Source organism: Aquila chrysaetos, chromosome 9 (assembly GCF_900496995.4).
Source record: "Aquila chrysaetos chrysaetos chromosome 9, bAquChr1.4, whole genome shotgun sequence".
Classification (NCBI taxonomy): Eukaryota; Metazoa; Chordata; class Aves; order Accipitriformes; family Accipitridae; genus Aquila; species Aquila chrysaetos.
This window is the reverse complement of record NC_044012.1, coordinates 6785615-6798380: the sequence shown is the minus strand read 5'-3', so window position 1 is coordinate 6798380 and position 12766 is coordinate 6785615. Positions and strand designations below refer to the sequence as shown.

General features: G+C 43.4%; 1 protein-coding gene and 1 long non-coding RNA gene across 3 annotated transcripts in view; one reads left to right on the top strand and one right to left on the bottom strand.

The window, feature by feature from the left end:
* WWOX (WW domain containing oxidoreductase) overlaps positions 1-12687 on the top strand; it is a 548624-nt gene extending 535937 nt beyond the window's left edge. Inside the window, exon 9 of one of the 2 annotated variants that reach the window (XM_030024237.2) lies at positions 12670-12687. In XM_030024237.2, the coding sequence (XP_029880097.1) occupies positions 12670-12672 (3 nt within the window). In that variant the 3' untranslated portion in view covers positions 12673-12687. Of the gene's footprint in view, positions 1-959; positions 2160-12669 lie in introns of those variants that run through there. The other variant, XM_030024229.2, reaches the window with a different exon arrangement.
* LOC115345474 overlaps positions 2223-12766 on the bottom strand; it is a 182445-nt gene continuing 171901 nt past the window's right edge. Inside the window, exon 3 of the long non-coding RNA XR_003924848.1 lies at positions 2223-2270. This is a non-coding gene — a long non-coding RNA (uncharacterized LOC115345474). The remainder of the gene's footprint in view (positions 2271-12766) is intronic.

Sequence of the window (12766 nt, the reverse complement as noted above, 5' to 3'; positions counted from 1 at the left end):
GAGAAATTCAGAGAAACCCATTCTTCCTGTCTGAACATAAGTTGACTTGGTATGAAAAAGAAAAAGACAAAGAAAAAGAAAAAGCCCAAAAAAGAAAAAGCCCCTCCTGATCCACAAAAGCCTCTAATCTACCCGCTCCATTTCTTAAAGCATTAGAAGACATGAGAAATGGTTGTTACAGAACAAAAAACCCCACTGGAAAGCCTTGCGTCTCTGCAAAATCAGAACCCCTCTCTGCCTGCAGCAGATAAACATTCTTACAAGGCAGCGGTGACAACTGCCACAGCGAAACCGTTGATCAAAGATGTATGGGCAGGTTTGGCACCAGTCCCGATTGCACTTTACATGATAGGTCTTAATTGGAGTGCCCAGGTTAATTTTGTACAAGAGGTTTAAGAAACCCAAACAAACAAAATACCTGTATCAGCCTGCATTGCTGGTCAGGATTAGGAAGCACGGGCACCCAAGGTATATATGGTAAGCGCTTTCTGTGTTGCAGAGGGAAACCAGGGAGTTTTGAGGTGCTGCTTTTAAACCTGGCTCAACTATTCTGGTTCAAACACCGCCTGGGCAGACCTTGCCCCTCTGCATCAGGCCGGACTCTCCCTGCCGCCGATCCAGGTTTTTTTCCTGAAAAGGGGCAAAAGACCCGAGAGCGGGGCTGTGGTTCAGGATTGTCTTTTTCTTTTCTTTTGCTCTGAGAGGAAAGGAAAAGAAAAAAAAAGTCTTCGCTAAGGTGTCTCGTAACTAAGACGCCAGCAGGCAGGCCGGCAGCACCTTCAGCAGGGTTTCAGCCTTGTCACCAGGCGGGTTACCCTGTCAGCCGCGATGCTTTTCACCGATGCTTTCATAAGAGACAGCTTCAACGGACTGCAGTCAAAATTACAATGATAAAATATCTATCTATTTATATAGGGTTTTTTTCTTTTTTTTTTTTTTCTTTTTTTTTTTAATTCCAGCAACAAGGAGCTGCCACAACTGTCTACTGCGCCACGGCTGCGGAGCTGGAGGGCCTGGGAGGGATGTACTTCAACAACTGCTGCCGCTGCCTGCCGTCGCAGGAGGCGCAGGGCGAAGCGACGGCCGCGGCCCTGTGGGAGCTGAGCGAGAGGCTGATCCAAGAACGAATTGGCAGGCAGTCCAAATAACAGGGAGCTCCTGGAAGGATCAAAACACACGAGTGTGTGCACGCTGAAAACTGCCAACGCTGGAACCTGTCCAATCTTATCATCTAGAGGGTTTCCATATACCTCAGATACAGATTAACCAGTGTTAAATGAAATAATAGCAGTCACAACATAGTGAAAAATGTTAAGTACTAATGGGAAATGGGGAATACTGCGGGTTAAAGGGACAATGCGGCTTCCTGGGGCTTAGTTAGTCTTGGTTCTCTTTCTTTTGATTGTAGCCTGTTCAAAGTGTAACCCAAGGAGGCATCTTTTGTCTTATTTTAGAAAAGCAATGCTGCAGATATTTTCTGTTGTTTTGATTAATGGGTAGGTACGTAGCCCGATATGGGATTTCCTCTTTATTTTGATAATTACTGTCTGTCAGGCTTTAGGTATTGATTGGGAGATGGTAGCTGTGTTGATTCTTTTTCCCTACAAGGATTTTATTGGGTGTGGCAAATAAAAAGATAATTAAGGAAAGAAATCTTTCCTGCCCTTAACTGCTGGCTGCAAATACATCTGCGCTGTCTAGAAAAGAAGGTGCAAGAAGACATCTGAACAGAAACGGTAAAGTCACAGCTAATTAAGTATTTCTGATTTTTTCTTAAAAGATTATAATAAAAGATATGTTGTAAACCATTCCCTAAATACCGTTGAGTTAGCAAAGATGATGTTGTCTCCTTAAGAACACACAGAGCGTAATCAGGGGTTTAAATGGTATTTCCATCCATTTCTCAGTTCACAGTTTTAAGGAGTTTTTTTCTTTGAAAGTTCACAGTTTCTCAGTTCTCCTGATACTGTATCCCATTCCAAATCTCTCTTTTTTCCTTCAGTTTAAATTCAATAAAACAACATGCTTGCTTGAATATTGTCACCTGAAGAGAAAGTTTGTCTCATTTCTGCAAATGTCTTAGTTCCAATTTTATTTTTTTTTTTTTAGAAAAGAAAACTTGAGGAAAAATAAAGAGCTTCTTGTTGATGCCAAGAAAACGCTGTTTTTTTCTTGTTTCTTTCTGAGTTCATTTTTTGTATTTTGTGCTTTGTAGCTGTCTTCGCGCCAGAAGGTTGTCCTAAGCCATCCCCAGTCCAGCATCACATTTTCTGTAGACAGAATATAAACAAATAAATAGAAGGACACATTGTTAATAGAAGCTTATTTGATCCCCTTATTATTTATGATTTATTGCTAACAGTCTGCCTTCCATGATTTTTCTTGTCTGCAATCATGATGCATTTGATTAGTTGTTGAATAGGTGTTAAAGTCAAGGCATGCATTCACCTGGAAGAAGTAGCCATAGCATCCTCCCATCAAAAAACCCACCACGCTTGTGTAAGGAATTATGATAATGCGGTGTAACAGCTATACCTTACAGTCATATATTACAATTTGGTCTGACTCTTTTATTTTTTTGAGTTTACAGCTAATTCTAGTTCAGTGAGAGCTCTTCTCAGGTAAGTGGTGGTCAGTCTCCTCTGCGCATAAGGGTTGAAATACTCTAAGTATCCATAAGTCTCAATCTGTGAAATTAAATTTCTTCTGAGTGAACAGGGGGAACCTGGGAGCCACTGTCCTCAGATCTAGGGTGAATTAGCTGACCTGGCTTTATACAGAGAAAATAAGGTGGGGGTTTTTTTTTCCCCAAAACCCTTGGCATCCTTCAAGCTTCTGCTCAAGCGCAGCCTCAGCCGCTCGCTGCTTGGCCACTTCCTTACCTGATGCCACAGTCTTTCCTAAAGCAGCAATAAAGAATATATGGCCTTACTTATACCTGCTGCATCAGCTGTGTAGCAACAGCCTTCAGTAAATAAGCAATCCTGCCCACCTGTCTTCCTCTACTATCTACAGCAAACCCCTTCCCCAAGGCCAGCACATCCTACTGAGATTGTTCCTGCACGGAAACATTTGGTGGAATAAAGTAATAAAAGGGGCTATTCCAGAAAGAACAACACCTCTTTTCAGCCTTTTTGTAAAAAAAAAAAAAAAAAAAAAAAAAAAAGGGGGGGGGGGGCAGTGGGAAAAAAAGCTCTTTCTTGTCTCCTAGAACTTTTGTCCAGCCTGTGCTGCACGGACCACATGCTGGTATAGTGTAATGTCTAAAAACTACTGGCATGGGTCAAAGTGTTTGCCAGTTGAGGTGGTGGTTACGGTCAAATTCCTTGTATTGTCTGGAGTTTATCGGGGGAGAAAAACTGATTAACTTCTGTTACCTGTGCAACAGCCTTCACAAATGCATTATTTTTCCTTTTCACAGCCAAACAGAATTACTCTCATATAATAATACAGCCAGTCTATGACAGGAGAGCTTTGCATCAGAAGTTGGCATTGCTGGATTAAGAAGAGGCAGTAATTAAGCAATGCTGGGAGCTCTGCACTCCCCCGAAGGCCTGGGCCTTATGCTCCATTTAGGCAAACATTAATAACCAATAATGAACACCCTGTCATTCCTTATTGCTGAAATATTGCATGCTTTTATGAGAATTCAGTACTTAAAGAGATTGCCTGCCTTCCTTCAAAGAATATCTGGGAGGTGTTTTTCCTCCGTACGCAGCTCACTATTTCAGTGTTATGAGGTAAAAGCATTTTTAATGTTAGCATAGTTTTGCATTAGTATGAAGTAAGCTACCCCCCTAACTTCACCGAGTCGGTTGGGTTCCTCTGGTTCCTATTTCTGGTTAATAAATATTTATTGACACTAGTGTATTACCCTGCCTAAAATTTCACTGTCACAATTTTCTCCAACTCAGATAAAATGTCTTGCTCTCTGTTTCTTTCTTTCTTACTTTTTCTTTCAATCTCTCTTTCTCTCTTTCTCTTTCTTGCATTCTCTCTTTTTCTCTCCTTCTCTTTCTTTCTCTCCATTTTTCCTCTCCACCTCTCTGTACTCCTCTTTGTCTCTCTCTCCTGTGTTGAGATAGCCAGCATAAAAAAGCTTTTTTTTTTTTTTTTTTTACCATTTTCATTCCAAATAAAAAAAATAATGGCACAAAGCTGCAGAGCATTTGCTTCTATTAGAAACACTTGTGAAAATAATTTTTCTTGCACTCTCAGCTTGGTTTCAGCACAGGAGGGATGTGCAGGGGACATTAAAAACCAAAAAGCAATTGAAAAGAAACAGACTCCAAACCCTCCATTTTAATATCCTAGATGTGCCTAAGTCATTGGCTTTCAGATATATTTTGGTGTAAAATTTGGCACATTTACAGCCGGTCAGATTTATTTATTTGACTGGCTTACATTTTTCCGGTTGATTTACCTGAGGCAATGTCTCTGTGAATTACTCCACAATGCATTGACTCCAGTGTTCATTAAAGGTAGTTAAGTGATCCTGTGTCTAATATTAAAGCAAACCCCATTAACCTTAACTAGTATCATATCAGCAAAACAAAAAGAACTGAATAAAGCAAAATAGATCCGGTATTTATAGTTCTTGGAAAAGATCCAGCGAACTTACATCAAGCTCCTAATAGTCCTAATAAGCACTTGCTAGTTATCCCCATAAAAAAAGGAGGCGGCTGGGTAAGGACTGTCTCTCCGATGCACCGCTCAAGCCCCACGGGACTTTCTGAAGGGGAGGTGTCGGAGGGCGATGCCACAGAGCATTTCCCACCCACATGCTGAAGGGCGTTGCTTGACCCTTTCCCCTCTGCTTTCCCTCCCAAGGCAACATTTCTCGTTTTAATGGTGATTTTTTGGCCTCGATATGGGTGCCCTGGATCTGCAAGTCCATGTAGGTGAGCGAGCAAAGTCCCTTGGTGGGAATGAAGAGCCAGCAGAAGCTCTTCGGGGAACAGAGGTGCCATTTCAATCGGTGACAGCTTCCGCTGCTGTCCGTGCAGCAGATGTTGCCTGTGGTCTGCCCAGAAAGTAACTGACTGCTGGGACCTCTACTTGCAAAATCAGATCGAGGTGAACCAGCAGAAACCCATGCCAAGTCTTGACTTTTTTTTTTTTTTACCCACTTTTTCTTTTGACATCTGGAAGACAAATTTCAGGTATTCTCAGAGCAGGTAGGGATTTTTATTAGAGAAAGTCCTTCCAGCAACACGGCAATAATTTGACTTATATCAAGGTTGAATAACTCCTTGTCAGGTGTTAAGCTCATGACCTTTCAAGCCAAACACACTTATACTAACCAGTTTACCATTGGAATGATCAATATCTTGTAAGTGAGAAAGTCTAGACAGATCTTATTTTGTCCTTTGGTATCACTTGTGGCTTTGGAATTGATCATTATATGTGGCTGGGGAAAAATTGCCTATACATTTCATGCTCTGTATGTATCTTGACAAGGTTCTCTAGGATTGTATTTTCATAATCTGAATGGCAGTGGAACAGCTGCTCAGACTGTGCAAGCCCTTCTTATCAGGCTGAATTTAAGCTACGGTAATTACTCTTTCTCCTTATGTATTTCTTTTTTAAACAAGCGTGTACTATACATTAAAATGTATGGTTGGGGCGGCAGGGGGGCATGCTGAGAAGCTTGGAAAACGCTGCTAAAATGTATTTCTTTCCATCCACAGTGGCTGATGTAGGCTTGTGTTTTATTCTAAACGTAAGCCCACGTCTCCGAAGCAGGATCCCAACCTACGCAGGGAATACATTGTTTTATTAACAAATCTTTTAGAGTCAAGATGCCCTGAGACCGGAGGCAGTTTAAGAAAACCCGAACAGCTGTTGGTAATACCCAGCAGTAACACTACGGACTGAAATCTTCAACCGGTCCCTTTGCAAAGAGGTTCCTCAGCGAAACCCGTCCCCATCCCCAGGGGAAGAAGCCGAGTCGTCGCCGGGAGCACAGCGCCCGGACGGGGACCCTCGCAGCCGAACTGTCCGCCTGCTTCAGCCTGCAGTCGCAGAGAGCCGCGCTGACGCCAGGCACCGAAGGTGCCTGGATGGCACTGTGATGGAAGCATTGAAATACGGCAGACAGATGCACGACTGTTTGCTGATGTCCTTCACCGTGGGACGGAGGCAATGGGAAAATAGAGAGGTATCTCGGAGAGAAAGAATGTGCTGCTTTTCTCTTGACTTTTTTTTTTTTTTTTTTTTACAGTGCTAACTGTGTTATTTACTAGATGCCTTTTCTGGGCTGTGCTTTTTCTTCTCTCTCCCACCCCTGTTGCGTTTGCAGAGTACTTTCCAATGGGTGTTTCGTGAATTAGCTTCATGCTTTAAAAGAGAAGATTGCTCTGGCAGAGAACAGCATAGTTGTAAAAGTGTCAAGGTGTTATGAATGTCCTGATGATAGAGCCCAGTTGTTATCTGCTGGGTAGTGAGGGAGGATAGCTAATGATGTGCAGCATGTAAACCGTTTGTTGCTCTAATCCATCTGTGTGGAGAGGAGTGAAAAAGAGGGGCGAAATCCTGGGAAAATTACTTGGACAGCTGGAGATAAAGTGTGTACTGATGGAGTCATCCAGAGGTAGCTGTCAACATGAGCTGTGTTTGCATATAATCCAAGCGATGCACAATGATTCCTTTTGGTATTTTTTTTATGGGGGTTCATGTGTCTGTGCACAGACCTTAATTACTATCCAGTATCTCTTACCAACTGGGCTCCAGTTTTAAGTGAGGAATGTGATTTTAATCAATTCGTGGCTGGGTGGTGGAGAGAAGTACTACAAACAGACCAAAGCAAGACATACGGATCCCTTTGGAGGACCTGAATTAAATGAGAAGCAGTCATTTTATTAATTCTGCTGTGTTTTATAGACCTTTTATATGGAACATTACCCATACAACTTCACTATCTAATTAAAAAGGGCTCTTATCAATTTGCTGGGCAGTTGCTTATGCAAAAAAAAAAAGAGAGGAAGAAATAATATATATTTTTTTTGAGTCCCAGAAAATCATCTACCTTAAGGGGGTACAGAACAGATTGCCAAATGCCTGGTGAGACTATTTTGGCTGGTTATCTTCACTCTTTTAAAAGAACTGTTATAAAAACTGAACATTAGCCAGCGCTTTGGGACTGAAGTCTGCACCATGCGCATTGTTCATATGGAAACCTTACGCAGGTCTGGTGAGGAGCCCGCGGATATGTGAGCACAGTCTAAATTAGGGACTTTGTATATTGGATTTACACGATCCCTCCTGGCAAAGCAGGCACCCTTTTCCTTGAGCTGGCGTAGGCCTTTGACAGCAGCAGTTTGAGCAGCTCTGTAACGTTCTTAGTGGGGACCGAGATACGCGTGTGATGCTTGCGGGCGTGAAACGTGCAAGCTTTTTGCAAAGGAAGGAGAGAGAAAGCGAGCGCATGGGAGCCACGCCGGTCCCAACTCTGATCATCACATCAGCTCCTAACTAATGGCCTTCGAATGGACTTTGCGTCTTGCAGGCAGCCTGAGAGGAAGGGCAGGAGGGATGGGGAAAGGTTATGGAAGCGGGTAGTGCCTTTCCATGGGCAGCGCTGCCGCCCGGTTTACGTGCGGGATGCAGCTGAAGCCGTCCCAGCGCCTGAAAAGCAGCGTCACAAGAAACCGAGCAGGAGGGAAGGGGGAAAAAAATGTCTTCTAAACCCCTTGCACCTCCATAAACCCTTACTTTATGTGGCGTATTGGATTTTACAAGCACAGAGTCTGCTGGGAGCTGTCTGCCGAGCATACAGTTAGCAGTGATTGAACACCAGCATTTTAGCATTTTGACTTAAATCCAGTGTAAACTTGTAAGTGAACTGCTGGCCTGGGCTCGGTCTCTGGTGGACGGCAGTCAGCAATGCATCACAGGCTGCGCAGCCCACGGAGCGCCCGGCCGGTGGCCGCGGGTCACAGTTCAAAAGCAGCCTGAAATTTCGCTTCAATGGATCCTGAATTACCTCTCATCCCAGAGAAGGCTTTACTTCTCTCCCTCTCTTTCCCTCCCAGCATTGAGCCGGCGTGGCTGGAGAAGAGAGGAGAAAGGGAGCCGGTACTGAGACCGTCACGAATGTACCTGGACTACAAACAAACCAGAAGTATTTTCCTTCCAGCAAAGCTGTTCCTTTAATCTTTATGAGCAGGAGAAATTCATGCATTACAGAGGCACAAAAATGAAAAGGGAAGGGCGGGTGGGAATAGCTGCATTAGAATTAAGCCCTGTTTTTAATATGACACCTGTCAGACTTATTGTTAAAAATATGGAGAAAGGCTCCCTTCAGAAATAATAACATTGCAGCAAGGTTAGTTATAACACGGTGAGTCCTGTCAACAGCCGCAATTAGAAGTTGTTTACCATCGAGCGAAATAGCTCTGCAGCGTCGGGGCTGTATGGACGTTACGTGTTGTTTCAGCCCGAGCCGAGGGCTCACAGATAATCCTCTCCTCCAACACAGCGTGCAGCCAAGATGGGAGATTCGTCCCCGCAATCACATTACTTTCCTAATGACACTATCACCCGACCAGGGATTAAGTGCTGCTTTACAGTCAATGAATGGTGTCACCAGGTTTAGGCTGCTAAACAATTAAAGGGTCAATTTACAGCATGTTAGTGGGTGGGGGTGAAGGGCAGGGGAAGGGGGGATGACTGGCAAGGAGAGCCCCTGATAAACAAGAGCTGTCAGAGAGCCCTACCCTGCAGGGGCGACTATTTCTGTCAGCTGGCTATTAAAAGGCATCCTTCCCCGTCGCAATTAAGCCCCTCCGCCGGGGCCAGCGCGCCGCCGCTGCGGCCACCCGGCAGAAATCCCCTTCTGCGGCGGCTGCCAACTGCGACGCGGTATTTGCAAGTCACCCGGCACTGGTAGTTAAACTCAGACCACAAAATTAATTTCATTTATGCCTTCAGCCAGATTTCAAAGTAAGGCTCTGGAGACATAGGAGAAATTAATTTATTAAAAAGCAATAGCTTGATAATGCACATGATGATAGAATAAATGAATCTGTTCAATATCTTATAAAACAGTTGGCAATCCCATAATAGAGCATTCATTGTCAATTTAGTAGCTTGTCTCATTATACTCTGCAAATAGTAGTAAAATGGTGTATTATTCATGAACCAACATGCTTTAATTACTTTTAGTGCACATTTATTTTTTCAAATGTAATATGAGTTAGATTCATCCATAACTGTAACTCAGCTTATGAATCTTGAAGCGGTAACACAAACTGGAAGAGAAATTTTACGAGCACAGGAGTCAGTTTCTGGGAAGTTTGTAACGTTTCTATATGCTGTGAAAGCAGGTCCTAAAATGCCAACCTCAGATATCGTCCCAAAGTTGGATTACAGCTGATAATACTTTAATAAATACAATATTATTATTTGATAATTTCATCAAATGTAATTTCATGTTTCATCATTTGCTAGGGTTGGTTTTTTTTCCCTGCCATAAAGCAAATTCTTAAATCTAATATGGTCTATTTGTTGGCTTTACAAATAGAAATTGTCTTGTTACCCCTCCCTCCCTTCTTGGCTTCCCACACACACACACTTTTCACCAGCTTAATTTGCTAGGAAGGTCTCACATACGTACAGCCAAGGTCAGTGAAAGTCCACTGCTCATTTCGATTAAAATGTTTGTGAGGATTTATAACTAATAAACTGATCTTGCCTATAATAACAGATTTCCTTAAGTCGGTCTTGCCACTACTAAGTATAATGTTGCAGCACATTGTTGATTTCTATGTACACAGAAAAAAGAGCACTGTAAAATAAGATGACTTAAAAATGCAATTAAAGTGTAAATCTTTACACCCATTAACATTTAGGGTCCATTAGCTTACTTTGTCTTTTACAATATTAAATGCTAAGATGTTTTGCTTTTGTTCTGTAACAGTATATTCTAGTTCTATTTATAATACAAATGTAATTTAGCTCCCAATAAATCTTGTCTTTAATTGGTTATTAAGTATGTGCTACCATGTCATAAATTTCAAGCGCAGAATTTCTTTTTCTTCCCGTTCATCTCTATGGCTTTGTATTCTGGGGTCAGGTACGGGGTTTCGCACCATCATAAATATTAAGCCCGTCTGAGCATCCCCCCGCAAGAACTTGAACGGGGGGCACCACCCTAACGCTGAGCCCTTCACCCTCCACCCCGGGGAGCAGAATCCAGCCTTGTCCCTGCCCGCGGGGGGATGCAGCCCGTGAGGTTGACGGTTACCCCAGCTTTGAGGCTGAGTTTATACAGGGACTTCAACTGACTCTCTGCCCAAGGGAAAATGTTTTTGCAGCGCCTTCGCTCTCTTCGCGGTGACTCGGGGTGCGAGTGGCTGGCCTCTGGCGTGGGGTCTGGTCTCTCCCGGGCAGGAGATGAGGTTGTGGTCTGATGTACGGCCAACGCTGGAGCTTTGGCACTACTAAAGGTTGCAGAGGGTATAAATCAGGGCCGAATTTCACTCTCTTGTCCTTGATGTTATCTTCTGCTTTGAAAGGTGTCCAAACTATGGCTGCACAATTATGACTCTTTTCCTCAGGCCTCAGTAAGCACAATTTAGACTAGTTTTTATTGGTCACTGAGGATGAGTTTCTAAGGTTTTTTAGATTCAAGAACTGGGGTAATAGCATTGTGAGGGCATGGCCCAGTTTCCTTTGTAATCCTGATTTCAGTTCCCAATAGTAACCTGAAGCCATGACTGTTTAATCCTTAATTCCTGCCACAATTAACATCTCATATTCAGGAGGACTTCTCTGAGATTTGGAAGGAAATCTGTCCCCAGCTAGGTCAGCCCTAGCCGGTCTCTTTACTAAATGGGAAGGGATCCTTTTCAGCTTGAGTCAAATACAGTAACACCTCATTTAATGGGGCAATAGAGCAGAGAATCTGTTAGCCGGCTCCGGTCGGATGCGGTACGAATCAACATCCTTGCAATTAGAGCTAGAGAGGAATGCGAGCACACAAACTCATAAACTACTAATGAACTATTTGAGCAGTTCTACAGGTATTTATATAAGGCTGAGACAGCATCTTCAGCTGAAGAGATACCCCCTCCCATGTATTCCCAAGGAAGTTTTAACTGAAGTGAAATTTCTTTATGTAAATACAGGCAACGCTGAGAGACCCGCATTTTCTGCCGTCGCCTCTGTGCTTGTGGCTTTGGGGTCGTGCTGGCAAACAAACGGGGCCTGTTCTGCAGCGGCTTCGTTGTATGTCAGTGCCTACAAATGTCAGTTTGCTGTCTCCTCACCAACATTTGAGTGCGTAACCACACCACCGCAGGTGAACCAGAGAACAGCTTTTTTTATCCCTTTCCCAGCACCTCTCTACCACCTTGCCCAGTTGCCAGTTATCCTGGATTTGCCCACCCTCATTTGCACAACTCGGCACTAAATCCCGTCCGGCCGTTCCCCTGTAGGATAATCTCAAAGAGCACCTCAGCTGAGTATGTCATCCCTTTCTGTAGGTCATGGCAGGCGGTTTCCAGGGCAAGGCCCTCTTCACCAAGGGCCCAAGCACGTCAGGCTGTGACCAAGGGTGGCTGAAGTACAGCAGCAATCCTACCCGCAGCCCTACGGCAGCGCTTCCCCTACTCCTTCTCAAGGGTCACCAGAGCAAGGTGTAAGGGTAAAGCTGTGGTTTACGCCACCACTTCTCTGACCTGGTTCCGAAATGTTCTTGGGAGCTACCAAGACTTTTTATGTGAACTATTTGCCTTGCTCTCCTCCGCAACTGCTTTATACTGGGTCGGCAAAACCCCCCCAAAAGCTGCAACCAGGATGGTGACCTGTTTGTTGAAGTACTAAAGCAGGTTAAGTCCCCAAAACCTGAGCTAAAAACGCCACCGCACAAATAGGCACTCACACTTAAACCCTGCAGAAGGCACTGACCGTGCTTACCCCAGAACTCATGCAGCACCGGACTGAGTGGCATGCCACAGGGAGAGCTGAGCAGGGCTTAGGATTTAAAATAAGTAAGTCTGTACATGAGCTTATTATTTCACTGTGCAAATTGTATATGGAGCACTTGAAGTGGGCAGACTTTAACAAACACAGAAAATAACTACCGCAATTTGCCTTCAAAACAAATAAACAACAGAGTGAAAAGCCCATACGTGATGATCAATTGAACTACACTTCAAACTCCTGCTGCCAAATCGGTCACTCAGTCATCTAAATATTTGTTTTACGTCCACGAACAAGTAGAAATTACAAAAAAATTAAAAGAAATCATTTTTTTCCAGAGCACAAGCCACAGTCTTTGCCTCAGTGGTCTCATTGGCTGATTAATCCATATGTTTACCGCACTTTGAATGAAATACAATAGTTCCGTCTGAATAACCTGATTAGTCTTAATTTCCTAATTTTTATACCAGTCCCCTGGTTTTTGAACCCTTTGGCAATTTACAATACTCAAATACTTTCTCAGTTGCAGAGCAGTTGTTCACATGGATGCCATTCCTCCTGAATGTGAGGTTGATGGCATCTTTTGTACAGATCTACATTCACAGACACACTCCCATGAATATACGTATATACATGTACAAATATGTGTTTTTTTATATATATATATCTCACACACACACTCATGTGTGCATAGCCAGTTTAATATATGATGTGCTTTAAAATGCTTTTGTTTTTTCCCCCCAGTGACTGCATTTTGAATCCCCTGGAATCTGAGTATTGCTGAATCACTTGGACCGTAATTCTGGACCTGACCGTGGCTATTTCTTTTACTGCTTTCTCC